The 27,440-nt window shown below is 44.8% G+C and overlaps 1 protein-coding gene across 2 annotated transcripts in view; it reads right to left on the minus strand.

Annotated features, from left to right (window-relative positions):
- LCMT1 (leucine carboxyl methyltransferase 1) overlaps window positions 1-27,440 on the minus strand; it is a 50,735-nt gene that overhangs the window by 12,693 nt on the left and 10,602 nt on the right. For both annotated transcript variants that reach the window (XR_006604476.1, XM_045072496.1), the window contains exons 2-6: window positions 24,925-25,016; window positions 22,159-22,280; window positions 17,370-17,446; window positions 15,379-15,440; window positions 10,000-10,102 (exon numbers count right to left, since the gene is read on the minus strand). Coding sequence is in view for 1 of the 2 variants with exons in the window: in XM_045072496.1 (XP_044928431.1) it covers window positions 10,000-10,102; window positions 15,379-15,440; window positions 17,370-17,446; window positions 22,159-22,280; window positions 24,925-25,016 (456 nt within the window). In the remaining variant the exon portion in view is untranslated. The remainder of the gene's footprint in view (window positions 1-9,999; window positions 10,103-15,378; window positions 15,441-17,369; window positions 17,447-22,158; window positions 22,281-24,924; window positions 25,017-27,440) is intronic.

Here is a 27,440-nt window from a genome sequence, read left to right on the forward strand (position 1 = left end):
GCAGCAGAGCACAAAATCGGAACTTTCAGACGTCTGTCCTGGCTCACTAGGATGTCCCTGCCTGAAAGGAGCTCCGGTGGTGAAGCAGGGCAGAATCCTGGGTAGGAGAGTGTAGTCTCAGGATCCCAGCGTCCCAGAAAGACTGGGGGTGCCTGAGTGTGGCAGAGCTCCTGGGCATCGGAGCAGGGAAGACGGCTGCAATCAGAGAGCCCAGGAGGGGGTTCTCAGCTTGGGGTTGCTAGAAGCTGGGAACCAAGGCATGGTTAGGTGACTGCTCCCGGACTAGGGGCCCAGGAAGCAGCAGAACCACCACAAGAACCCCCTTCCTCCCCTGGGAGGCGTGGCACAGGTGCACACTGCAGGAGTCGGCACAGTTTGCAGACTTGAAAGGGATCATGTGCCTGAGATAGAAATGCTCGGTCACAGGCTGGATGAGGATGGAGTGTGGTTGGAGACCAGGGAGATAGGAGTGATTGACTGCTTTCCTCTGAGGGCTCACCGATACCAGACTGGATAAAAAAGCAAGACCATTGAGGGCCACCCGGGTGGCTCAGTGGGTTAAAGCCTCTGCCTTCGGCTCAGGTCACGATCCCAGGGTCCTGGGACTGAGCCCTGCATCCGCATCCGGCTCTCTGCTCAGCAGGGAGCCTGCCTCCTCCTCCTCTCTCTCTGCCTGCCTCTCTGCCTACTTGTGATCTCTGTCAAATAAATAAATAAAATCTTAAAAAAAAGCAAGACCATCGATATAATCTCTGTCTGCAAGAGACTCATCTTAGACTCAAAGACACCTCCAGATTCAAAGTGAGGGGGTGGAAAACCATTTACCATGCTCACGGACCTCCAAAGAAAGCTAGGATAGCAATCCCTGTATCAGACCTATAGAGATGAAACCAAAGACCAATAATGGATGATGAAGGACACTATATCATAAAGGGTCTATGCAACAAGAAGATCTAACCATCGTAAATATTCATGCCCCTCACATGGGATCAGCCAATTATATAAGCCAGTTAATAACAAAATTAAAGAAACACACTGGTGATAATACAATCATCGTCAGGGACCTTAACACGCCCTCACTGCCAAGGACTGACTGTCTAAGCAGAAGATCAACAAGGAAACAAGGGCTCTGGATGACACACTGCACCGGATGGACTTCACAGATACAGTCAGAGCATTCCACCCTAAGGCAACAGAATACACAGTCTTCTCGAGTGCACGTGGAACATTCTCCAGAACAGAACACCTACTGGGACACAGATCAGGTCCCAACTGGTACCAAAAGACTGGGATCATTCCCTGCCTATTTTCAGACCACCATGGTTGGAAACTGGAACTCAATCACAAGAGGAAAGTTGGAAAGAACTCAAATACATGGAGGCTAAAGCAGAATCTTCAACTTCAGGGAAACCAATGGAAATGAAAGCATAACTGTGCAAAATTCTGGGGATGCAACAAAGAGAGGGAAGTATCCAGTAATACAAGCCTTTCTCAAGAAACAAGATAGATCTCAGATACACAACCAAACCTGACACCTAAAGAAACTGGAGAAAGAACAGCCAATAAAGCCTACACTCAAGAGTAGAGCAGAAATCAATATATAAAACCAAAAGGACAGTAGAACAGATCAATGACTAGGAGCTCGCTCCTTGAAAGAATTAGGAAGATCGATAATCCCCTGGACAGACTGATCAAAAACAAAAAGAGCAAGGACCCAAATAAACAAAATCATGAATGAAAGAGGAGACGTCACAACCGCACCAAAGAAATACAAAAACACCCGTAAGGATGTATTACGAGCATCTATATGCCAACAAATTAGGCGATCCGGAAGAAACAGATGCATCCCTGAGATAGATACACGACCAAAACTGAACCAGGAAGAAATAGAAAACCTAAACAGACCCATAACCAGCAAAGAAACTGAAGCAGTAATCAAAAATCTCCCAACAAACCAAAGTCCAGGGCCAGAAGTCTTCCCAGGGGGAAATTCTACCAACGAGCTACACGAGAATTAATACCCAACCTTCCGAAGCTGTTTCAAACACCAGAAATGGAAGGAAACCTTCCAAACTCTTTCTATGAGGCCAGCATTACCTTGATCCCCAAACCAGACAGAGACCTCACCAAAAAGGAGAATTACAGAGCAATGTCCCGGATGAACACGGATGCAAAAATTCTCCCGAAAATACTAGCTAATAGGATCCAACAGTACGTGAAGACAATTCTTCACCACGACCAGTGGAATTTAATTCCTGGGATGCAAGGGTGGTTCGATGTCTGCAAATCAATCAATAGGGATAGACTACATAGATGAAGGAAAGGACAAGAACCATATGATCCTCTCAACAGAGGCAGAAAAAGCATAGGACAAACTACGGCATCCTTTCTTGATCAAAATTTCACAGTGTAGGGAGAGGTACATTCCCATATGGGAATGTACCTCAATATCATAAAAGCCATCTATGAAACGCCCACAGTGAATACCATTCTCAATGGGGAAAAAGAGAGCCTTTCCCTTTTCCCCTAAGGTCAGGAACACAACAGGGATGTTCAGTATCACCACTGCTGTTCAACATAGCACTACAAGTCCTAGCCTCAGCAATCAGACAACAGACAACAGAAAGAATAAAAGGCAGGGGTGCCGGCAAGGCTCAGTTGGCTATGTGTCTGCCTTCAACTCAGGGTCCTGGGATCGAGTCCTGTTGATGCTCTCTGCTCAGCAGGGAACCTGCTTCTCCCTCTCCCTCTGTCTGATGCTCTGCCTACTTGTGATTTCTCTATCAAATAAACAAATAAAATCTTTAAAAAAGTAAGTAAGAAAGAAAGAAAGAAAGAAAGGGCAAAGAGGACATGATACTCTATGTGGAAAACCCAAAAGACTCCACCCCAGAATTGCTAGAACTCATACAGGAATTCAGCAAAGTAGCAGGATATAAAATCAATGCCCAGAAATCAGTTGCATTTCTATACACTAACAAGGAGACAGAGAAAAGAGAAACTAAGGAGTTGATCCCATTTGCAATTGCACCCAAAACCATAAGATACCTAGGAATAAACCTAACCAAAGAGGTAAAGGATCTGTACTCCAAAAACGGCAGAACACTTATAGGAAAGAAACTGAGGAAGACACGAAGAAATGCAGAAATGTTCCACGCTCATGGACTGGAAGAACACATATTGTTAAAATGTCTATGCTACCTAGAGCAGTCTACATAGTCAACGCAATCCCTATCAAAATACCATCAACTTTTTTTTCACAGAGATAGAACAAATAATCCCCAAACTTGTCTGGAACCAGAAAAGACTCCACACAGCCAAAGGAGTGTTGAAAAAGATCACCAAAGCTGGTGGCATCACAATCCCAATCTTGAGCTCTATTACAAAGCTGTAATCATTCAGAGAGTACTGGCACAAAAACAAACAAATGGATCAATGAAACAGAATAGAGAATCTGGAAATAGACCCTCAACTCTATGGTCAACTAACCTTTGACCAAGCAGGGAAGAATATCCAATGGAAAAAAGAGTCTCTTCAACAAATGGTACTGGGAATATTGGACAGCTACATGCAGAAGAATGAAACTATACTATTTCCTTACACCATACACAAAAATAGTCTCAAAGTGGACGAAAGACCTACACGAGACAGGAATCTATCAAAATTGTAGAGAACACAGGCAGCAAGTTCCGTGACCTCAGCTGCAGCAACGCCTTGTCAGACACGTCTCCAAAGCTAAGGGAACTAAAGGCAGAAATGAACTACTGGGACTTCATCAAGATAAAAAGATTTTGCACAGCAAAGGGAATAGTCGACAAAACCAAAAGACAACGGGCAGAATGGAAGAAGGTACTTGCAAAAGACGTGTCAGATAAAGGGACAGTATCCAAAATCTACAGAGAACTTCCCAAACTCAACACCCAAAGAATCATCTGATCGAGAAATAGGCAGAAGACATGGACAGACGTTTCTGCAAAGAAGACATTCCAATGGCCAACAGACACATGAAAAAATGGTCCATATCACTGGGCATCAGGGAAATACAAAGCAAAACCACAAAGAGATACCATGTCACACTGGTCAGAAAGGCTAAACTTAACCACTCAGGAAACGACAGATGTTGGCAAGGATGTGGAGAAAGGGGAACCCTCCTACCCTGTCAGTGGGAATGCAAGCTGGTGCAGGCACTCTGGAAAACAGTATGGAGGTTCCTCAGAAAGTTGAAGGTAGAGCTGCCCTACAACCCAGGAATTGCATTACTGGGGATTTACCCCAGAGATACAAATGTAGCGATCCAACTGGGCACCTGCATCCCAATATTTATAGCAGCAATGTCCACAATAGCCACAATAGCTCTTTCTATGGAAAGAGCTCAGATGTGCACCGACAGATGAATGGATAAAGAAGATGTCATGTAAACAACACAGAAAGACAGACAGACAGACAAACACACACACACTACTCAGCCATCAAAAAAATGAAATCTTGCTATTTGCAATAATGTGGCTGAACCAGAGGGTATTTTAAAAAAATAGTTAGTTTATTTATTTGAGAGGGAGAAAAAACAGAAGCAGGGGGAACAGAGAGGCAGAGGGAGAAGCAGACTCCCCACTGAGCAGGGATTCCCAAGGCAGGGCTGAAGGCAGATGCTAAACAGACTATGCCATCCAGGTGCCCTGGAATTAGTGGTATTATGCTAAGCGAACTAGATCAATCAGAGAAAGACAATTACCATATGATCTCACTCATATGTGGAATTTAAGAAACAAAGGATCATACAGGAAGAGAGGAAGAAAGGATCATGAGGATCATACAGGAAGAGAGGAAAACATAAAGTAAGAAGAAACCAGAGAGAGACAAACCCTAAAAGACTCTTAATCATAGGAAACAAACTGAGGGTGCTGGAGGGGATGGAGGTGGGGCGAGGGGGTAACTGGGGAATGGACCCCAAGGAGGGCATGGGATGTAATGAGCACCGGGTGTTACAGAAGACTGATGAATCACTGACCTCCATCTCTGAAACTAGTAACACATAACACACTGTCTGTTAAATAACTTAATTTAAATGAAAATAAGACCCCCCCCCCACCACACCTGCACATGGTGACAAGGTGACACAGCAGACTCTTTCACTCCAGATGCAGAGACTCTTCCTTCCCCAGGTATCGGGGTTAGTTGTAGAACTCGCTTTAGCCAAGGGAACAGTAGCAAACTTAACGCAAGCAGAAGCTTGAAAATCACTTGCACAGGGGCCCTGGCTCTCTTGCCTGGAAACCTAAACCATCATGGGTATGAACCCAAGCTAGCTTGCAACTGGAGGGGAGGCCCTGTGCAATACAATGAGGCATCCTATTTGCCTGCTGTCCACATATAGTGAACCTAAGGGGATATCAGCTATACCTGGCCCCAGCAGACGTACCAACCGGCTAAGCCCAGCCCAAACTCTCCACTCACACAGAACCTTGAGCAACTTGTGTATCTAGGTTGTGAGCTGTTCTAAAGTGGAAGTTTTCTAAAGCACTGAGTTGGAGAGACTCTGTTACACATTAAAAACTGACTGACAAATGCAGAAATAATGATACTTGTTTAATCAAATCAAATTCTTATATGTCTTTACCATCAAGAATTGACAAGAACACGAACAATCTTAAGGAAATTACATTGGTTAGTATGCACTCTGATTCAACACACGAAGTAATGAACAAATTATGAAATAAGAAAAGCAATAAACTCCTAGAAAAATCTCTAAAACCCTTAATTCTTAAAAGGGAACACAACCCCGAATGATGTGAGCTCTGCTGGTTTATTCCTGGCTCTTTTACTGCTCCTTCTCTCCCTCCTTTACTGTATCCACTTTCTTTCTCGGCCCCTAAATATGGCTATTCCTCATGGCTGGTTGCTATTTTTCTCACAAAGCAAGTGGGTTACTTTAAAAAAAAAATTTTTTTTTAAAGATTTTATTTATTTACTCGACAGAGAGATATCACAAGTAGGCAGAGAGGCAGGCAGCAGCGGGTGGGGATGGGGGGAGGTGGCAGGCTCCCCGCTGAGCAGAGACCGCTACCCTCCCCCATGTGGGGCTCGATCCCAAGACCCTGGGATCATGACCTGAGCTGAAGGCAGAGGCTTTAACCCACTGAGCCACTCAGGCTCTCCTAAAAAAATTTTTTTAAAGATTTATTTATTTATTTTAGAGAGAAAGCATGTGCACAGGGGATGGGGGAGGGACAGAGGGAGAAGGAGAGAGAGCATCTCAAGTAGGCTCCCGCTGAGTACAGAGCCCACCATGGGGCTTGATCCTATGACCCTGAGATCATGACTTGAGCCACAATCAAGAGTCAGATGCTTGGGCGTCTGCCTTCAGCTCAGGTTATGATCCCAGGTCTCTGTGATCAAGCCCCACACTGGGCTCCCTGCTCAGTGGGAAGCCTGCTTCTCCCTCTCCCACTCCCTCTGCTTGTGTTCCCTCTGTCACTGTCTCTCTCTCTCTCTGTCAAATCAATAAATAAAATCTTAAAAAAAAAAAAAAGAGTCAGATGCTCAACCAACTGAGCCACCCAGGCATGCCACAGGTGGGTTATATTTGTCGATTTTTACTGGTGGGGGTTCTCAAAACGAATACATTGTCTGAACACGAATACATTGTCTGAACTCGAATACCCAAGAAAGCAGTTGAAAAACACATGGTATATGTTACTGTCAGAATAGAAGTTGTACACCTGGGCTCAGGGTGTACACTCTTTATCACCAGAAAGGCTCCCCACCAAACAAGTGCGGGCTCTGACCTAATCACAGTACCAAGTATAGATCATTACCGTTCATGGGTTTCCTTCTTTCCTTTTTTTTTGACCATGAAATGGTATATAATTCAAGTTATTTGAGAATATATATCCAAATGCTCTCTGTACCCAACTGGATCACAGTATAAAGAAACTGAGGGGGGCACCTGGGTGGCTCAGTGGGTTAAAGCCTCTGCCTTTGGCTCAGGTCATGATCCCAGAGTCCGCATCTGGCTCTCTGCTCAGCAGGGAGCCTGTTCCCACCCCTCTGCCTACTTGTGATCTCTCTCTCTATCTGTCCAATAAATAAAAAAATATATTAAGAGAAAAAAAAAAAAAGAAACCGAGGGCACTAAATCCAGAGGAAAGTCAATGAAGTCTGAGTTGCAAACAATGTTGAAAATCAGAAAGAAAAATATTAAAAATAATTTTTTAAAAATAGCAATAACCTAAGTTTTAAAACCCCAGATTATATCAACAGAAATGATGAGAAAAAGAGAATGAGTGGGGGAAAAGTTCTAAGACTCCAATTAACAGGTTGATAGTTAGAGAACTACAGCTCCAATAACCTTTTTAATGCAAAAGTGTCCTTAAGACACTACCACAGGGGGAAGCCACGTAAAGAAGGCTATATGGGAATTTTCTGTATGATTTTTGCAACTTTTTTGTAGATTTGAATTATTTGAAAATGGAAAGTTTAACATTTTTCAGTGTAGTTCTAGGACACAGCCATTGGTAATATTAAAAATTGGATTAATACTTTTCAAAATAGAACTGAAAGCAAAGCAAAGACAGTCGTAAAGGAAAATACGGAGCACAAACAAAGCTCCGGATAATTATATACGTAATAATACTTGTCACAGCAACTGCTCTTCATCCATTTTGTAGATGTCCAAAGGTGAGGCAAACTTCCCTTTCAAGAGCTAGCCTGATTTGTAACTGATTATTTCCTGATCTTTTAGCAGATTTGCTCCAACGGTGGCTTACTACAGTGGCAGTAGGTGGCAACTGGTTACCATGGTGACCGCAGTAATCTACAGGAGACTGTAGTCTATTTGTCAATTTTGTTCAACCACTTTCACAGCAGACTTAACTTAATCTTCAGGACCATCTTGTGGACTGGTTTTTACCCCAGTTGACAAATGAAATTAAGGCTCAGAGAGGCTTTTGGTGGTGGTGGGGGGGTTTTGTTTAAGAAAAAAACTGCCCCTACTAAATACTTGTAAGCAGGAGAGGTCACTTGGAGCCCAGGATGAGATTCCGACACTCGGGCTTGCCTCATTCTGAGAGGGCTCCAGGTTGAGCACCGTCAGCTTGAAGCAACCTACTGATCACTCGTTAATATGCCCCCAAGAAAACCAGAGGTGTCCTTGAACACTGAGACTTCTCTTTTGCTGAAAGAAGAACACTTTGCTCGCTACCATCTGGGAACCATCTAAAGTGTTCCACAAAGGAAAAAAGAGGCATATTATGTACAGTGCACTGACCCTGCTCTCTGAACACTCAGCGAGACAGACAAAGAGACGATAAGCACTAGGTATGTGAGTGCCATTCCAAAAACTGCAAATGTGGATATGCACATCTCGACGATGACAACGTGGTTTACGATTCTAGGCTAAACATGTAAACAAGAACTTCAAAGCCCTGAGGTGACAGCCATCACCACTTTAACAAAAGATGTACCCGAAAGGACAAGCTTCAAGTCCCCACACTTCCTCCCCTGCGTCAGCCCAAACTCCCCTGTATTTGACCTGTCCTCAGCCGCCTTCCTCTCCTCTCGAAGAAGGACAGCTTTCCCTTCCCTCCAAGGCTCTTGTCCTGTGTCCACTCGATAGCCTCTTCTCTACCAGGGATTTCCCTAACAGCTACTCTCTTTGATCACTGGCCGCTGATTCTTTGCCTTCAATTTATTTTTTAATTAACTATCTGTTTCTCCTACCTTCCCCACTGGCCACTGAATCTTTGCCTTCAATTTATTTTTTATGAGACTGACGCGCTGCCTACTGCGCTAAGGAGGCAGATTTCAATTTATTTTTTAAATAACTGTTTCTCCTACCTTCCCCTTAAACCTCTCTCTTGAGTTACTTACCTCCAATATTGTTGAAAGTGTCATCTTCACTAACAGTAACTTTCTAGACATGACTTTACCCTCCACTACTATTAAATTCCAATCTCCTTTTGACCAGTACCAGTGTGCTAAAACCACATATCTCACCCTCGTCCACTGTTCCTGAAATATACCTGCTCCCAAGAATTTGATGTGAACCCTTCCGGCCCATTTTTGAAATACTTTTGTGATACATAGATGTAATCATGGAAGTACTGTATTTTGAGGGTTTGATTTTACACATTTGGTATCATCACACTGTACATATTATTCTGCAACTTGACTTTTTAAATTTAATGCAACATTGTGTTTTTGAGCTCTCTCCATGCTGATCTATGTCATGCCTTTTACATACTGCTCACTCACTCCTCTCCTAATGGATAGTTAGAATGGTTCCGATTTTCTGCTACTGAAAACTGTGCCCATGATGAACATCCTCCCCGCACAGGCAGACCTTTCTGAGGTACACACAACCAAAAGTGGAATGAACTACTACATCACATGGCACATATGCTTGCAATTTTAGTAGATACTTCCAGACTGTTCTTCATAATGACTGTCCCAAATTCACTTGCATCAGTTGTGCAGGACCATTCTTGTTCTCATATAACCTTGCCAGCACCTGATAATGTCAGACTTTTATATTTTTGCTGACGTGGCTGGAGTAAAATAGAGTTCCATCTGATTATACTGAGGTTCAATAACTTTTCATGTAATATTCAATTCCTTCTTTGAGGTATCTTGTCATCTGTCTTTTGCCTGTTTTCCTATGGGATTTACTTTTTTTTAATAGTAGCTTTTCTTTCTATATTCTGCATTCTAATCCTTTGCATATTGCAATTACATGTTTCTATGCATATAATTATCTTCTCTCAAATTTTATGATGTGAGGCATCAGTATGTTACAAAAGCAATGCACATTATTCTGATGTGAAAACGGGCTTGATTGAGAACTTTGCTTCGAAAAATACTTCCGAAAACCACTCTCAGTAGCAATGAGATAATATCTCAGAATAAAAAATGGACAGAGGTATCATGCTGCAATTTCAACTGGCCTTATCTCGTATGAACAAGAAGTCACAAATGCATTAAGAGGTTAAAAAAAAATCTCACTGTGGATTCATGTTACATTTCTTTAGTTTCTCTTCCAGTTCAGGTAAATCTCGGAGATCTGCTCCAATAACAGCATATCTCTTTGAATCCAACAGGTGTCCATCTGCAAATCCAAGAAGAGATGATCATTTCAACAAAAATTCATCAAGAAATTATAATTTCAATGGATATGATTTTTTCAAAATTAAAGTAAATTTATTGATTTTATCCATTACAAAAATACATGCTCCGTTGTAGGGGAAAAAATCAGGAATGAAGAGGGTAGAAATGAACTAAAACCACATCTTCCAGAGATAACTATTAGTATTTTTGTGTAGAACATCCTGGTCCTTTTTCTATGTGCCCAAACTCATATATATAACATAAACGCATTCTCACACAAACATACATACACACCTCACACAGAAAAAAACCAAACAGGGCCAATTCTTTTTTTGAAAACTGCTTTCCTTATTTAATGGTAATATCAATGACATCATTCTCTGTAATGATTTCCTAGCATTCCAGAGTGGATAAAACAACTTACTCAACCAATGTCTCACTATCGGACATACGGTATTTCCAAGTTTTCTCCATCTGAGGCACTGCAGTGAACATCTTTTTATAGACATTATGAAGCAACTGTCAAGTAGGTCTCTATGAGTAGAATTAGGAGGTCAAAGGATAAGCCTATGTAAACAATGGTACCAATTGGCTGGCTGCTTCTAAACGTTGTGCCAATCTGTGAGATATTGTGATTAAAGGAATAGTGTTTCCATAGCGAAGTAAAATAAAATTATAACATTTGCTTAAAAATACTCCAGCAGAGTTTGGATGAAATGGTCTATATAGTGGTTCTCAAGCTTTGGCAGCCATCAGTATCACCCAGAGGGCCTATTAAAACAGACTGATGGGCTCTACCCCCATGAGTTTCTGATTTAGCAGTTTGTTCAAAAGTAGAAATTTTTTGGGGGGCGCCTGAGTGGCTCAGTGGGTTAAAGCCTCTGCCTTTGGCTCAGGTCATGATCACAGAGTCCTGGGATCGAGCCCCGTATGGGGCTCTCTGCTCTGTGGGGAGCCTGCTAACTCTTCTCTCTCTCTCTGCCTGCCTCTCTGCCTACTTGTGATCTCTGTCTGTCAAATAAATAAATAAAATCTTTAAAAAAAAAAAAAAGTAGAAATTTTTTCAAATTCTTTCAAAAGTTAGAAACCTGTATCTCGGGGCGCCTGCGTGGCTCAGTGGGTTAAAACCTCTGCCTTCGGCTCGTGTTGTGATCCCGGGGTCTTGGGATCGAGCTCCGCATTGGGGTACCTGCTCAGCGGGGAGCCTGCTTCCTCCTCTCTCTCTGCCTACTTGTGATCTCTGTCTGTCAAATAAATAAACAAAATCTTAAAAAAAAAAAAAAAAAAGAAAAGAAAAGAAAAAGAAACCTGTATCTCTGACAAGTGCTTAGGCAGTGCTGATGCCTCTAGTTTAGGACTACACTTTTAGAACCACTGGTACAGGAAGTTGGTCATAGTTAAAGTTAGGTGTTGCATACATAGAGATTCACAGGCTTATTTTTATGTACGCCTAAAAACATCGTCAATTAAAAGTTTTAAAAATGGATTGTAATTAAAAGAAAACTGCTTGGTAGTATAGGCGAAGCACTGCTTGCTCAGCTCCCTCAAGGGTATAAACCATGGAAGGAACTGGAATATCCAACAGCCATCCTATATTGTTGCCAATAAATAGCTCAGGTTCTCTTGGCTCTGAGCGGTCACAGTAGAAAAAGGGAAAGGGGCTAAACCATAGTGTGTCTGAACACCCTCATGATGCTGATAGCCCCATTTAGCTGACACAAATACACTAAGCTACACACCACGAGCTAAAAGACATACCTCCTAGGAGCCTGCTAGGTATCAGGGAAGCAGGGAAACCCAAAGTCAGAGCTCTAGGTGCCACAATCCCCAAGCAGCAAAAGGAATATAAAGACTATGAAGGCACATCTGCCCTATTATGAGATCCAATAATGATTCCCAAACACTTGTGTACCTTCTTGCAAATAATGTACATGTTGCTAAAAAGTGTGCATGGAGTGAGTTATTCCCTCTCTCATTCGAAAAAGGAAAGAGTTGAGATGTACTACAAAAATACCAACACATTCGTTCGTTTGGCCATTCAGGTGTGTATTTATTCAATCAACAATCTCTGCATGCCAGGCACTGTTCCAGATGCTGGGGACACAGTGATGAACTGGAGACAGACAGGTCACTATCTCTCATGAGGCTTACCTGCCCCAGAGAAGGGAGAGAGACAATGAATCATTAAAGAAAGGAAGAATTAAGAGGATATCAGAGTATTAAGTGCTATGAAGCAAATAAAAGGTGATGAAAAATAAAAAGAGTAGGAGGGACAGGGTTCAGTCTTTCACCTGGTGGTCATGGAGGCCTTCTCAGAGGAGGCAGTAGCTAAGCTAAGACAGAGGTGATCTAAAGGAGACTGGCAAGCAAAATTATGGAAAAAGAGTTCCAGGCTCATGGTGGAAGGAAGCGGAAGATCCGAAGGTGACAGTAAGCGTGGCATGTTCAGGCTGCATCACGACAAGTGGCCAGCTCACAATTACTATAGTCAAAAGGAAAATCAGGAGGCAGACATAGACCTGCTTAACCATGTGGATCCCAACCAGCAGGAGGATTTAAGGGCAGAGTAAGAGAACCTGATTTACTCCTTCTGAGTTTTCACTGTGTGCCTATTTATGTACTTGGAATTTTCCACTCCATGCGTAATTCAGCTTAACAAAAGTGTCAATTCCAAGATGCATATTTTTTCTACTTTAACATTCCTGAAATCAGGATGCATCGAACAGTCAAGCACATTCCAGTTTACCAACACTTTGCCTTTCCTAATCATAAAGAAATAGTGGTGAATCTTTTTTTTTTTTTTTAAAGATTTTATTTATTTATTTGACAGAGAGAAATCACAAGTAGACGGAGAGGCAGGCAGAGAGAGAGACAGGGAAGCAGGCTCCCTGCTGAGCAGAGAGCCCGATGCGGGACTCGATCCCAGGACCCTGAGATCATGACCCGAGCCGAAGGCAGCGGCTTAACCCACTGAGCCACCCAGGCGCCCCAATAGTGGTGAATCTTATAATCAGAGCCTCATAGGTTAGATGATGCAGGGTAGTATTTCGATGACATTTGTGCCAGCTTTATGATCACCTATGATTTTTCTCAGGTCTTCACTCATATTTATATTTCCCTTATTTTTATTCGAATTCTCCTTTCTCCATATGGTGGCAAGATCAAAAACTACAAAGCAAAGGGCAAGAAAATGTGTCTGAGACACAAACACACAGTTGAAAAGCAAGCAGAAGACTAAAAAAAAAATCTGCCCAAAAAAGGCTGACAAGGGACTTTGATCAAAGAATATATCTTTGGGGCGCCTGGGTGACTCAGTGGGTTAAAGCCTCTGCCTTTGGCTTAGGTCATGATCCCAGGGTCCTGGAACTGAGCCCTGCACCCAGCTCTCTGCTTCAGCAGGGAACCTGCTTCCCCCTGCCCCAACCCTCTCTCTGCCTGCCTCTCTGCCTAACTGTGATCTCTGTCAAATAAGTAAATAAAATCTTAAAAAAAAAAAAAAAAAAAAAAGAATATATCCTATGTTCTAAAGGATTCCCAGAAATTGAAAAGAAAATGAAACCGCAACATTTCCAATGGACATTTACAAAGAAGTCAAGCAGGCCAGTACAAGGAAGGAAGAATACTCCATTAGCACAAAGTTCTTTAACATTTTTTAAATTAATAGGTTTGATGGTTTTAAAATGGAATTTTAAAAATGGTAACAACCAGTGTTAGGGTGTATGGAAAGAGAACCCTCATCTACTCTCAGTGAAAATACAAACCAGTAAAGAAGGTCTCGAAGAACGGTTTGGCAGTAGCTATTAGAATTCACAAGGGACAATTCCTTGAGCCAGCAGTTCCCGCACATACGCACGTGTACATGTGCTTTCTACAGCACTGCTTAAGAGAATACCATAAAACACGCAGTGATCTAAAGGACCATCGGTACTGAATACATTAAGGAAAATGGAATTTCCACGCTGAGGAGAACTAGAAAGCCATCAGAAATGAGGAGACAGACCTACAGATGACAACATGAAGATAGTCACAGGTCTCTAGGCTGCAGAAGGAGCGAGCTAGCTACAAAACAGGACGTATAAATGATTCACTTTATTAAAAGGACACCTGAATTTACTGATTTTTGAGAAATACAGATTCACTCATTCAACAGATATATACTGAACTACAACCTATGTATTCATTCAATGTATATATATGGTCTCTCGACAAAAATGTATGGAACCCTGGACATGCCAGGCACTGGATTATCTTTCTGTGTGTGTTTTCTCATGTGTGATATTTATCTGTCTCTGTGCTCTTCATCCACAGGAGGAAACACCTTGAACGCTGTCTGTGGGGGGACAGATTATGGAGCATGTTTACTTTCTACTTCATACATTCCTGCACTGATGGATCAAAGCTAATGCAAAGTGGTAGCTCTTTTATTACCAGTAATCATCCTGATCCAAGTAGTCACCCAATATGCAAAGAATTGTGACAGCTACAGTGGAGAAAACAGCTAGGCCAAAAAACGGCAAAGCCTGCAGAAGATCTACTTACAATTCACAGGAGGGAAACAAGGGACAGGGGAGATGTTCTTTCTGTGGGAGTTTCTTCACTAGGAGCACGAGTATGGCACTGTGGTTGCATAGAGGCCTGTCTGGTTGTCTGATGTTTCCTGTGTCATCTGTGTCCACCAACCACAAAGACCATCCTCTCTGGGCATGTCTCCTGACAACAATTAAGAAGTCCCTTGAACTACTCCATCAGACACAGACTGAAAACGATGGAACATTCTGGAAGAGGTTTCCCTGGGTTCAAAAGGCTTAGAGGTGAGCAGAGTGTTGCTGGCAACACTCGTAATTAAAATGTGAGGACGAAAACCTGAGCAGAAGGGCCAAGAAGGAGACCTCATCAGCAGAGCAGGTCAGGTACAGACATGGGGGAGCGGTGGGGATGGGTCGGAGGGTCCGATGCTGCCGGAATGGATGCTCCCAAGTAAAACTGGAAGTGGAGAAAATCTTTGGAAAAAATCTATTTTTGCCTCTTCTGCAAATCACTGAGAAACATTCTGTAAAGACTGAAGAATAGAGACCTATGCACATCTGTTTTAAATTCCTTCACTGTAAATTTGATGCAGTGTAGATGTATCAGAGAAGTATACACCTGTGACATCATGGGCGCACACATGCAGGCTCAGACTCAGACACACACACACACACACACACTTTTCAAAGGAAAAGGGGAAAGAAAGCAAAGGGAGTTCTACACTGTAACACGTAGGTGAAGGGTACTTGCCGATTTGAAGCGGGTCCTCTGAATGTAATTCTATGATGGGTTGTAATAAGAAAGGCTTGACTCTGTGGAAAGATAGGAAAGACAGAAATGAGGCAAGGAGCTCAGATTCAGCAAAACTGCAAACACCCTCTCCAGAAATAGCAACACATGCTCCTGTTCAAAGCAAGGGCCACTCACTGGCCAGGGCCTTCTGCTCTGTGACATCTGGCCCTGGGCACATGCAGTCACACTTCGGCAGATCGGGGCTCAGGGAAGGTCACTAAGCAGGACACTCTGAATTGGATGTCCACTCTCAATCTCATCAGGAAATAGTGAACACTCAGAAATCACTCGAGAGAGGTCAGTGAGAATTTGCCCGATGTTCCAGTGTTTTCCAAGTCATCTCTAGTTTCCTGCCTCTTCTCCAACAAAATGTATAACCCAGTTCTTACTGCTCACAGTTATCTGGAAAACCGACTCTTACACAGACCTGAAGTCAGTAACATTTATGTGGTGAGTCCTCTCCTCCAGGATATGCCAAAAATCAGACCTGAAAGACCTGAATCCTCTATCCCAACAACCACACACAAAGGTCAACGCCTTTTCCAGCCTAGAAGCCACCTCTGGGCTTAAGCGAGAGCCCACTTACTCTTATTTCATGCGGGGTTCTACCAAGCTGGATCCTCCTCTGTAGATACACAGTCTTAGATGCCAGGCGGCAACTAAAAAGCATATTTACTGTAACAGAATCTTGTATTTGGAAAGAGTGAAAGACTGTTTAATAGGATAAACTAAAACAGTCTCATACTTGAAAAATATTTCCAAATGATGAGAACTAGACATCTCTGAAGGACGAACTGAAACTTTTAGGTTCATTAAAAATTTTTTTTTTTTTTAGGGGCGCCTGGGTGGCTCAGTGGGTTAAGCCACTGCCTTCGGCTCGGGTCATGATCTCAGAGTCCTGGGATCGAGTCCCGCATCGGGCTCTCTGTTCAGCAGGGAGCCTGCTTCCTCCTCTCTCTCTCTCTCTCTGCCTACTTGTTATCTCTACTTATCAAACAAACAAACAAACAAACAAATAAATCTTAAAGAAAAAGAAAAAGAAAACCATCATTTAAGAGAGAAAACCAGGAAGCCCTGACCTTGGCTTGAGGCCAGGGTTTAAATCTCAACTCCACCCCTTCCTCCACAGGTGCCCTGAGGGAAATTCACTTCACTGCTCTGAGCCTCAGTTTCCCCACTGGGATTCAGGAGTCTGCTCTGAGCATTGAACGGTCCCATTCAGTGACCCCCGATCCCATTTTGCATGATGCCACAAGAGCTCTGAGCACGGACAACTGGATGACTCAGTTGGTTAAGCGACTGACTTCGACTCAGGTCATGATTCCAGGGTCCTGGGAATGAGTCCTGCATTGGGCTCTCTGCTCAGCAGGGAGCCTGCTTCTCCCTCTTTCACTCTCCCTGCTCTTCTGCTCTGTCAAATAAATAAGATATTAAAAAAAAAAAAAAGAAAGAAAGAAAGAAAAAAGAAAAAAAAACCCCACAAGAGAGTCACAGACTCGTCCTCAACAGCTCTGCAAACTTCTTAAACCTGACCTCAGGGTGGTACCCAGAATATCTCACATGCAGTAAATGCCTAAGTTTAGCCTCCTCATCACTCACTCAAACAATATTTACTACGCGTCCCTCTGGGCCGGGCACCTCTCTATGTCCTGGAGATAACAAAGAAGACAAAACACACAGAACAATTCAGATGATCAAACTGTAGGTCATTTCTTTTCAAGGTTCAGACAAATGATGCTCACGGACAGAACTGTCACGACGGAGGGTGTACTGCATTTGGAAGACTGCTCCACAGGTTGGAATGAGGATGCCAGGGCCAGCAAGAAAGTGGGGAGAGGGTCCAAGAGAAGAGCCCCCTAAAATGAGGTCCCCAGCATGCAGACCAGCCCATTACTAACCGCTGCCTCTGAATCTACCCAGCTCTGTTGTCTGGCCCAAGCCACACTTACTTGATGCTGTGTAGCTTTCTCGTGACTATGACCGGAAAGTCAACCTCAAAATATTTTCTTGGGAGAAGATCTTCATCCTGAGGAAAAATACACAGTAAGTTTCCTAATTCTATATCCCCTCATACATTTACTGACCATCTTCATGCACCGAGTACTAAGCCCCAAACAGCAACAGAGTATTTCAGGGCCCAAATCAGGAACGATATGGTGAAAAATGCATGTTTCAGGTGACTTCAGTCTCCGTGTGGAGAACGGACGGAGGATGAAAGTTAGGAGGTGCTCACAGCCGTCCAGGAAGAAGGTCCAGCGAGGAAGTCATGGGGAGCCGGAACTGGGGGAGCCGCCACTGGCATGGAGACAGGGAGGCACTGAGAGGCCCTGGGGAAGTAGGACCTAACGGACTTTGCCAAAAAGCAGACGGAGACAGATCAGGGAGGTTCAGGAAACCGATGTGGGGGTGGGGCCAGCAAGTGGGTGATCAAACAGGACACAACAGCAAATATCACAAAGCACCCGCCACGGTGAGGGCAAGCACTGTTTGTGCTACATTTACTTTTTCCTGTGAGGAGAGTGTGGTGGGGGAAAGGGCAGGCACTCTGGAGCCGGGGAATGGGGTTCAGATCCCAGCTCAGCCACTTGTCTGCTGGGAAGTCACTCAACTCCCTGGGCCAAGCTTTCCCCATCCACACAGTAGAGAAGGGACAGCACCTCACAGGGCCGTGACGAGTCCTGTAGAAATAAATACTCCAGCGGCACTCACAGCAGGACCTGCCAGAGTAAGCGGCATGGGTGGGCTTTTATGATGTACTGACATGTGTACACAGATGTGCAGCCTGTCCTGGGCTGTACGTTTATTTCTACTGTGGGCTGCAGTAAAGAAAGTGTGAAAGCCAGACACACAAACGGAAACACACAAACACATACACTGAATCAAAGAAACACATCTACACAGACCCCACACAGAGACACACAGAGACAAAAGAGGCTAGGATATACATGCAAAGATACACAGACACACACATGCAGGTACACACACCCACACAGAGACACAGACACACACATGCAGGTACACACACTCACACAGAGACACACCCACACAGAGACAGACACACACTCACGACCCCGATCCCCCATCTGTGTCCCAGCCTGGTCACGCCCTGGCCATCTTAGCACATTCTCTCCATGTCTGCCATGGCCAGTCACTCAGCCCTGATGACTATTCTATTCTTTTTTTAAAAGATTTTATTTATTTATTTGATAGAGATCACAACTAGGCAGAGAGGCAGGCAGAGAGAGGGGAGGAAGCAGGCTCCCCGCTGAGCAGAGAGCCCAATGTGGGCTCAATCCCAGGACCCTGGGATCATGGCCTGAGCCGAAGGCAGAGGCCTCAACCCACTGAGCCACCCAGGCGCCCCTCTGATGACTATTCTTGAACGCATCCTCTCCTCAACCCCCAGCTGCAGCGACACCCCTTTCTGGCCTCTTCCTACCACACCCTGTGTGTCGCCTGCAGCAGCTCCTCACGACCCTACGGCCTAGCATGAAACAAGGTGCTCCGCACCTGCTGACTTGTTCGGCACCCCCCACCCCATGTATTCTCTGAACACCCGTGTCCACCCGTACTTCTATTCCAGAAATACAGAGCCAGTTTGCTCAAGGGGAAAAGATGAAAGCAAAGCCAGGCGCTGGCGTCCAGAGTCTGGCCGCGGTGTCGCTACTGCAGCCTGGGAGGACACCCCCGTTTCTGACGTGAGCCGCTGCACAGCAAGAGCACCGTGAATGCAGACAGTCACCCGCAACGGGAAGCAGAGACTGACCCCGGGGTCAGCATGATGGGGACAGAAATCACAAGCAAGCATTTCCTAATAGGAGGGGGACCCCGAAGGGTGAGCCTCAGAACTGTAGGTCCAGCTACTGCCCACCCTTGTGGAAAATCTCAGGGGGTCTGGTTTGCGGGAGAGGCAGGGAGAGAGGGAGACAGGAGGACAGAGAACAAGACCGCTTCCTGGCGCTTCAGAAGACACAGGCCGGGCCATCCCCACCGTTCACACTCACAGCTGCCACGCATGCCTGATTTGGTGCGGAACGTGGCGATGGACGAGCCGGCTGAGGCTACTGGGAGGAAATGTTTAGGGAAGATGAGGACGTAACTTCTGCTAGGATACCCCACAACACCCTTCCAGAATGTTACTCCCATGATAGGAAAGGTTAAGGAGAGTCTAAAATTCCAAGACAAGGGCGCCTGGGTGGCTCAGTGGGTTAAGCCTCTCTGCCTTCTGCTCAGGTCGTGGTCTCAGGGTCCTGGGATCAAGCCCCATGTCGGGCTCTCTGCTCAGCGGGGAGTCTGCTTCCCACTCTCTCTCGGCCTGCCTCTCTACCTACTTGTGATCTCTTTCTATGTCAAATAAACAAATAAAATCTTTAAAAAATAAAATAAAATAAAATTCCAAGACAAATGAGAATGATTGAAAGCAAATGAAGGACAGCATACACTCCTATGTCCTGTGCTGGACTTCTTACTTTATTATAAGGAGCGTTCCCTCGGGGCGTCTGGGTGGCTCAGTTGAGCGAGTGGCCAACTCTTGATTTTGGTTCAGGTCATGATCTCAGGGTCATCATGGGAGTGAGTCATGTATCAGGTACCCAGGTATCAGATACTTGACCCTCAGAAGAATTCTGAGTAAGGGGTCACTGTGGAGGGAAAGCTATCCAGAGGCACACCTGGAGCCTCTAAGGAACAGACATCTTCTTTCTGGGCTTTGGCAAAGGAACAAAACGGCTGCGGCAGTGACATTTCAAGTTTTGGTTGTGGGATTCCTTAAGTGCATCTGACTCCTATTTTTCAGGAGCTGGCATGTCACAGGAGGCGTGGAGGACACGCAGGATGGGGCCTCAGTCCCAGACAGCTCCAGGGACAGCCGTGAGGAAGGACAGCCCTTGGATTCAAAGGGGATCCTGCAGGGCTGACTGCAGCACAGGCTGCCCAAGGTGACACCCATCCCCTGGGTCCTTGATCCTTGGGTTGTGTGGAAATAAAAATTGGGAGACACATAGAAGCCAAGGTTCATTAAAGGGGTTCACTACCCCATGACTCTCTATCTTTGGTGGTACTGGCTTTCCCAGGCCCTACTGCTGCCTGCTGCCGGAAGGCAGGAGCCTTCAACTGTCCCCACAGTCTTTTTTTTTTTTTTTAAAGATTTTTATTTATTTATTTGACAGAGAGAGATCACAGTAGGAGAGAGGAAGGGAAGAGATCACAGAGAGAGGAAGGGAAGCAGGCCCCCTGCTGAGCAGAGAGCCCAATGTGGGACTCGATCCCAGGACCCTGAGATCATGACCTGAGCCGAAGGCAGCGGCTTAACCCACTGAGCCACCCAGGTGCCCCTGTCCCCACAGTCTTGGGCCCGAGATCACACAGAACAAGCTCCCACCGTGGTGCAAGCAGAAAGCCTGTGACCCACTGCTAAGCCTCTGCTGGTGCAGCAGGGGACCACCCAGGGTGGAAGGTGCATGAGACCATGAGACTGGTAGACAAAATTTGCTCCACACTGTCTAGAAGCACAGATCTCTCAATTCTGGGATTAGCAAACTTGCTGCAAATGACCAGAAAGTATTTTAGCCCTTGCAGGGCAGATGGCCTCTCCTCAAACTACTCAACTCCCCTGTCGTGCTGTTAAAGCAGTCATAGAGAAGACTTAAGTGGCTGTGTTACAATGAAACTTTATTTACAAAGACAGGTGGGTAGGCAAAATCTGGCCTTTTCCACCTAGGCTCTGAAATGCAAACAAGCATTTTTTTTTTTTAAAGAAACTTAAATTAAAAAAACAAACAAACCCCTTTAGAGCAATATGATTATCAAACAAAACACCTCCACAGTATCTTTCCTACCCTGTGCTATTTGCTTTCCTCACTTCGGACAGATAGCCATTTTCTTGGAAGGGGTACCTAAGTCTCAAGTACCTTGAAAGGAAAGAAAAATGTCAGATTTATTCATTATTAACCCATTACTGACAGGGGAAGAAACCAAACCCCGGGACCAATTCGAAAGGGTGTGGGGCCGAGAGGAGGCATTCCTCCAGTGGCTTCTGCTCACATGCACACATTCCGTCCCTGCATTCTGCTCCAGCTCCTTCCACCACACCATGGTCACTGAGGGAGAGACGCACCACCGACTGACGGACCACAAAGACCCCCCTGAGCAAGCACAAGGCTCTGGACAGAGAACAGGGAAGCGACCTGGACTTGCGGTACCTGCAGTCTATTCGCTCCTGGTACTGCCACTAACCGGACCCGTCTCGTTTCCTGTGAGTGTAGTTATACCTGTGCTTGCTCGTTAACAGAGCAGGTGAGGGATCAAATCAGGGAATAGCTACGAAAGGCCTCTGTGTCATATCACTATCACCAGCCTTGCACATCTCTAAACTGTAGACACTGTCACGATGACAATAAAATCTTCATGATCATCAACACGGCAGACACAGAGGCTCTGGGGCTCACAATCCCACTGGCAGGGTCTTTCACACGTGCGGAGGACACATCTACAAGGGTTTTTATCTGACGCCCAGTTTGTAACAGGAAAGAATGAGAAGCCAGGCACCCATCCTTCACCAGGGCCCCGGTGACATCAAGTACGTGTCTAAAGGCGGCAGCAGGCCCAAGCAGCTAGGGACAGGGGCATGAGACAGGCAGTCACTGCATTCCCTCTGAATATATTTTTAACATTTTCAACCAGCCGGGCACCTTTACAAATGAAACAATTCGGGAAAGAAGAGGGCAAATGTTCATTTACCTTTAGTCTCCAGAAGGTGGTATCCATCCCAGCCCCAAGATTTATAATTTGACAATGACATTCTGTCTTCCGCAGAAATGCCTTTATCAGCTGACTGACACCATGGACTCGAGCAAAATATCCTGAGAGAGAGAGACACAGAGACAAGCCTTCACTCAGTGAGGTCGGAAAGCATCCCTGCAGAGGAGAGCACAGGAGGACTCTGCTGCTCTTCTTTGAGGTCAGTGATTTTTCTGTGGACTCATGGGAGAAATCAGGACTTTTACATTCTCTCTTTTTTTAAAATTTAAAGTGGCAAGAGCCAAAGTAAGTACAATCTATTTAATGGTGTAATTAACTATCTTAAAAATAAAATGTCCCTTAAATTTACATATGAGAGACAACCATATTATAGCAAGACATTGGATCTAAATATTCCTCTGGGAAATGTGCTTTTTTACAGCTAAGGTGCAAGCCACTCAAGAGTCTGCAAAATGTCAAAATTCCAAGATCGTGATGAAAATAATATTCGGAGGACAGGAAACGGGAAGGACAAATGACAGAGGAAAAAAGAAAGTCTTATTTCTTACCATGTTTCTGCAATCTCCATCCTGTGTGGGTAGAGCCTCTGTTTAGAAAATGGCCTCACAGGGGTACCTGGGTGGCTCAGTCAGTTAACAGTCTGTCCTCAGCTCACGTCATGATCCCAGGGTACTGGGACAGAGCCCCCCTTGGGCTCCTTGCTCGGTGGGGAGTCTGCTTCTCCTGCTCCCTGTGTCTGCCATTGCCCCTGCTTTGCAACTCTTTCTCTCTCTCTCTCTCTCTCAAATAAATAAAATCTTTAAAATAAATAACAAAAATAAATAAAACGGCCTTGACAGACCACTTGGGAGAGGGGAAAGCACAAGTAAATGTTGCCTAATAAACGGACTTGTTCAGCTACAGAGTGGTGAGCTGGAGCAAAGGTGGTGAGAAATAAAAGAGGGGAAAAGGAAGATAAAATCTGAGTTCTAAAACCCTGCTGCTTGGGACGCCTGGGTGGCTCAGTTGGTTAAGCCACTGCCTTTGGCTCAGGTCATGATCCCAGTGTCTTGGGATTGAGTCCCACATCTGGCTCCTTGCTTCTCCATCTGCCTCTGCCTGCCACTCTGTCTGCCTGTGCTCACTCTGACAAATAAATAAATAAAATCTTTAAAAAAAAAAAAAAAAACAAACCCTGCTGCTTAAGTTTTAACTATTTTAAGAACAAAATTTGAGTAGCATTTAGAAATGTTTCACAATGTTAAAAAATAATATTGGGGCACCTGGGTGGCTCAGTGGGTTAAAGCCTCTGCCTTCGGCTCAGGTCATGATCTCAGGGTCCTGGGATCAAGCCCCACATGGGGCTCTCTGCTCAGCAGGGAGCCTGCTTCCTCCCTCTCTCTCTGCCTGCCTCTCTGCCTACTTGTGATCTCTGTCTGTCAAATAAATAAATAAAATCTTTAAAAAAGGAAAAGAAATATTCCACAATGTGATACAGGAATTCTAGGTCTATTGATTCTCCCAATAAATAATTTGAGCTTGTATTTTAGGTGTCTCTTGTATTTTATGTTTCTAGGAAATAATTTTTTTTTGAGAGTTTTAAAAATAATTTATTATTATTATTATTTTTATAAACATATAATGTATTTTTATCCCCAGGGGTACAGGTCTGTGAATCGCCAGGTTTACACACTTCACAGCACTCACCATAGCATACACCCTCCCCAATGTCCATAACCCCACCCCCCTCTTCCGACCCCCCCCCACCCGCCAGCAACCCTCAGTTTGTTTTGTGAGATTAAGAGTCACTTATGGTTTGTCTCCCTCCCGATCCATTTGGTTTCATTTATTCTTCCACCCTCCTAACCCCCCATGTTGCATCTCCACTCTAGGAAATCATTTTTAATGTATGTTACAGAATATCATCCACAACAGGCTGGATATTGAAACAAAAACTTTAAAGATGCTCATCACACCCTATCTGGGCCACAACATGGAGATGCCAGCCCAGGCAGAGAGAGAAGGAAGGCAGGCCGCTGACATGCTGCCTGGGGAACCCAGGTCCCGGGGCTCCAAGGGGGCATCCCTGCCTCCGGTTAGGAAAGCTGCCTCAGGAGCCCGGGACGGAGGCTTCAGGCCTCTTAGGCAGGCCTGGCCCCATCTTTCTAAAGCCTGGTTCGCCCTCAGCTCAAAGTAAGGTGCATGTCCTTACTGTCAGGGACCACCACTTTAAACTTTCTTTGCATTTCCTACAGAATCTACCCACAAGCTCCATCTTTAGGGCCAGGATTCCCTGCATGCCCAAGCACTTGGGGTCATTTGGCTAATTTCTCAATCTGATTGGGAATGAGTCACCCTCCTCTCTCAAATCCTTTCACTGCCTTGACAGAAAGGGCTTGCAGAGCCTAACAGTGTTACTATCACTTTAAGAAGGCCAAGAAAGGAATTCCTTACTTGAACAGACAGTTCACAGTAAAAGATAATGTAAATGGCCTGAAACGTATAAAAATGATTTTCAGCTTCACTCCTAAAATAAGAGGAATATAAAATAAAACTACTTAAGATACCATTTTTCATGAATCAGATTTTCACAAATCAATGAAAAGGTTCCTAATACATGGAGTTGGTGAGGATGTTGGGAAATGAGCACTTTCATATGCCCCTGGAGAGAGTGAACGCTGGAACCCTCAATTTTGAAGAATGAATCCCTAAAACCTCAGGCCTCTGGGCTGATGAGGGGACGTTGGGAAGGAGGGGGTCACTTGCCTCTGTTAATTTCGGGGGCCTTCCTCTCCTTAGACAGTCTTACAAAGTGCTGAATGTATGGATCATGCCAGTAGCCAAGGCTTACTGCAAACCTAGAAGGGAGGAAAGGAGGCAGGTGAGTCGAGGTCAGTAGGTTCTAGCCCAATTCTCCGCAACCAGGTCAAGGACAATCAGCTACCTCCAAAGACCAACACAGGAATGTTTCACACTCCCTTACGAATCTCAGCAGACTCAGTCGTCTGTCTCGGTGCTCCTCATCGCCCCACCCCTCCCCAGCAGCTATTTCTTCTCTCTCTTTGCTCAGGTGCCCAACTCCTTTCCCAGGACCCTGCACAGCACAGCACCTCACCTCATACCTCACCTAGAAGACCTGCCACCATTTATTCCCTCAGCAAACTCACTGGCAAGAGCCAGTCAGACAACTCTGCTTGACCACAAGTTCTGTGTCCATAGGAAAGGAAATCCAAGATTGTTTCCTAAAACTCACAAATGACTACGTAAGCCTTTCCCCCAGCTCTGTATTAGGTACCAGTCCTTCCACATCTCTCAGGAAGGTCATAGTGGGAAAACCAGGAACCAATAAACACAACAGCTACAACCTAGAAACTGGTGCAGCAGCCTGAACTCTGGTCTACACAACCTGGAAAATGCTATGGTAGCCTAAACTCTCCCCGGTCTATATTACAAGGAACCAAGGGTTTAGTGTTCTAAACCAGAAGCAAAAGCCCAGCTTACCAGTGGAGGTCTTCTGCCAACTGTAAGGAACCAGTCTTAGGAAAACAAGAAGTAGTGGAAGGAGCCTGGATCCCTAAGGCCACGTGAAGCCATTTTGGCCCTTGCCCTCAATGGCTATCTGGAAGTTAAATGTCTTTATCACTGAAACTAAATGGAAGGGCTCCTGGGTGGCTCAGCCAGTTGAGCGGCCAACTCTTGGTTTTGGCTCAAGTCATGTCTCGGGGTCCTGGCATCAAGCCCAGCATCAGATTCCATCCTCAGTGGAGAATCTGCTTCAGGATTCTCTGTCTGCCCAATACTCTATCAAATAAACAAATCTTTTCTTAAATGTAATAAATAGATCAAATGCAGATGGTCTTCTGTTACATACAGCCTCAAACATCCTAAGTGCTATCCTGAGCACATTATCTCATTTCTATTCACTTGGTGAGTAAGATGAAAGGGGTAGGGTGTGTGTGTGTGTGTGTGTGTGTGTGTGTGTGTTTTCACCCAACCAGGTTCTAAGTTCCAGAAGCAGATAGACATCATATGTTCTCATTATATACACTGACAAGGGTTACTCCTGCCCTGACTATGGTCTATGCTGATCCTGTACATGTCCCCACCAGTCTCCCACAGATGGTCATGTGCCCACTGCAGCAAAGACCCATAGGAAGCACGTACCTTCGGCTACACAAGGCAGCAACTCAACACAGAAACACATCAAGTACGCACGAAGAGACACAATTACCTACAAGCCCAGACTGTCAAGGCAAACTGACCCACAGAGTTTTACAAGGGTGAACATACTCCATTGTCTGAAACAGTGCTTTTCAAACAAAAGATTGTGACCCACCCATATCATAAAATCAATGTAATAGTCTGCGAATCCCGGGCTTATAAAATGCAGACGACAAGAGTTAAACAGAAAGTATCAGTATGCATTAAGAGTTAAAGGTTGTTTTGTGAAGCTGTCATTGAAATATGTATTCGGGGTATAAGTGCCATGAAAAATCTCTTCTCCAACCAAACAAAACAAAAGAGACTCTTCAACACACAAAGCGACCCAGAGATTGCTAGAGGGAAAGTGGGGGGAGCGAAACTGGTGATGGTGAATAAGAGTACATATTTCTGCTTATATAAATAACTCACAAAGATGAAAAGTATGTTAGGAATATCGTCAGTAATACTGGAATAACACTGTACTGTGACAGACGGTGACTATTTGTAATCGTAGTGAGCGCTGAGTAACGTATAGATGTGTCAAATCACTATGCTGCACACCTGAAACTGACATAATGTTATACAGATTAACTATACTTCAATAATTAAAAGAGAGAAAATTGGGTTCTCACCGTTCATGGTATGAAGAGCACTGTCCTCAAAGGCATCATCTAGTACCCTCTAGTGGTAAGAGCCATATCTGCAGTTGAGAAAGACCCATAGACCAGTGAGAATAGTTCTCAAACATGGATGTCAGGTTGGAAGGGGCCTTCCCAATGACCTGGTCAACGCTGACATCCAGGGCAAGAACCCTACAAACAACACCAAGCCACCGCCTGAGCACGCCCTACAAAGAAAGCACTTGCTCCACCAATGAGCAGCTCTACCTGCTGAAAAGCTGACCAAGCTGCTTTCCTCTAGGAGCTCCTCCCTGGACTTCCTACTGCCCTCTCCTGGATGACACGGAGCAGCTTCTGTATCTGACCTCAGCCAGCCCTATTGATCCAGACAAGCAATACTTGTTGAGTGTCTGCAAAGTACCAGGCATTGGGAATACAGCAGGAACACTGGAAAGAGAT

This window comes from Mustela putorius, unplaced genomic scaffold (genome assembly GCF_011764305.1).
Source record: "Mustela putorius furo isolate JIRA1106 unplaced genomic scaffold, ASM1176430v1.1 tig00004039_pilon_pilon_pilon, whole genome shotgun sequence".
Lineage (NCBI taxonomy): Eukaryota > Metazoa > Chordata > Mammalia > Carnivora > Mustelidae > Mustela > Mustela putorius.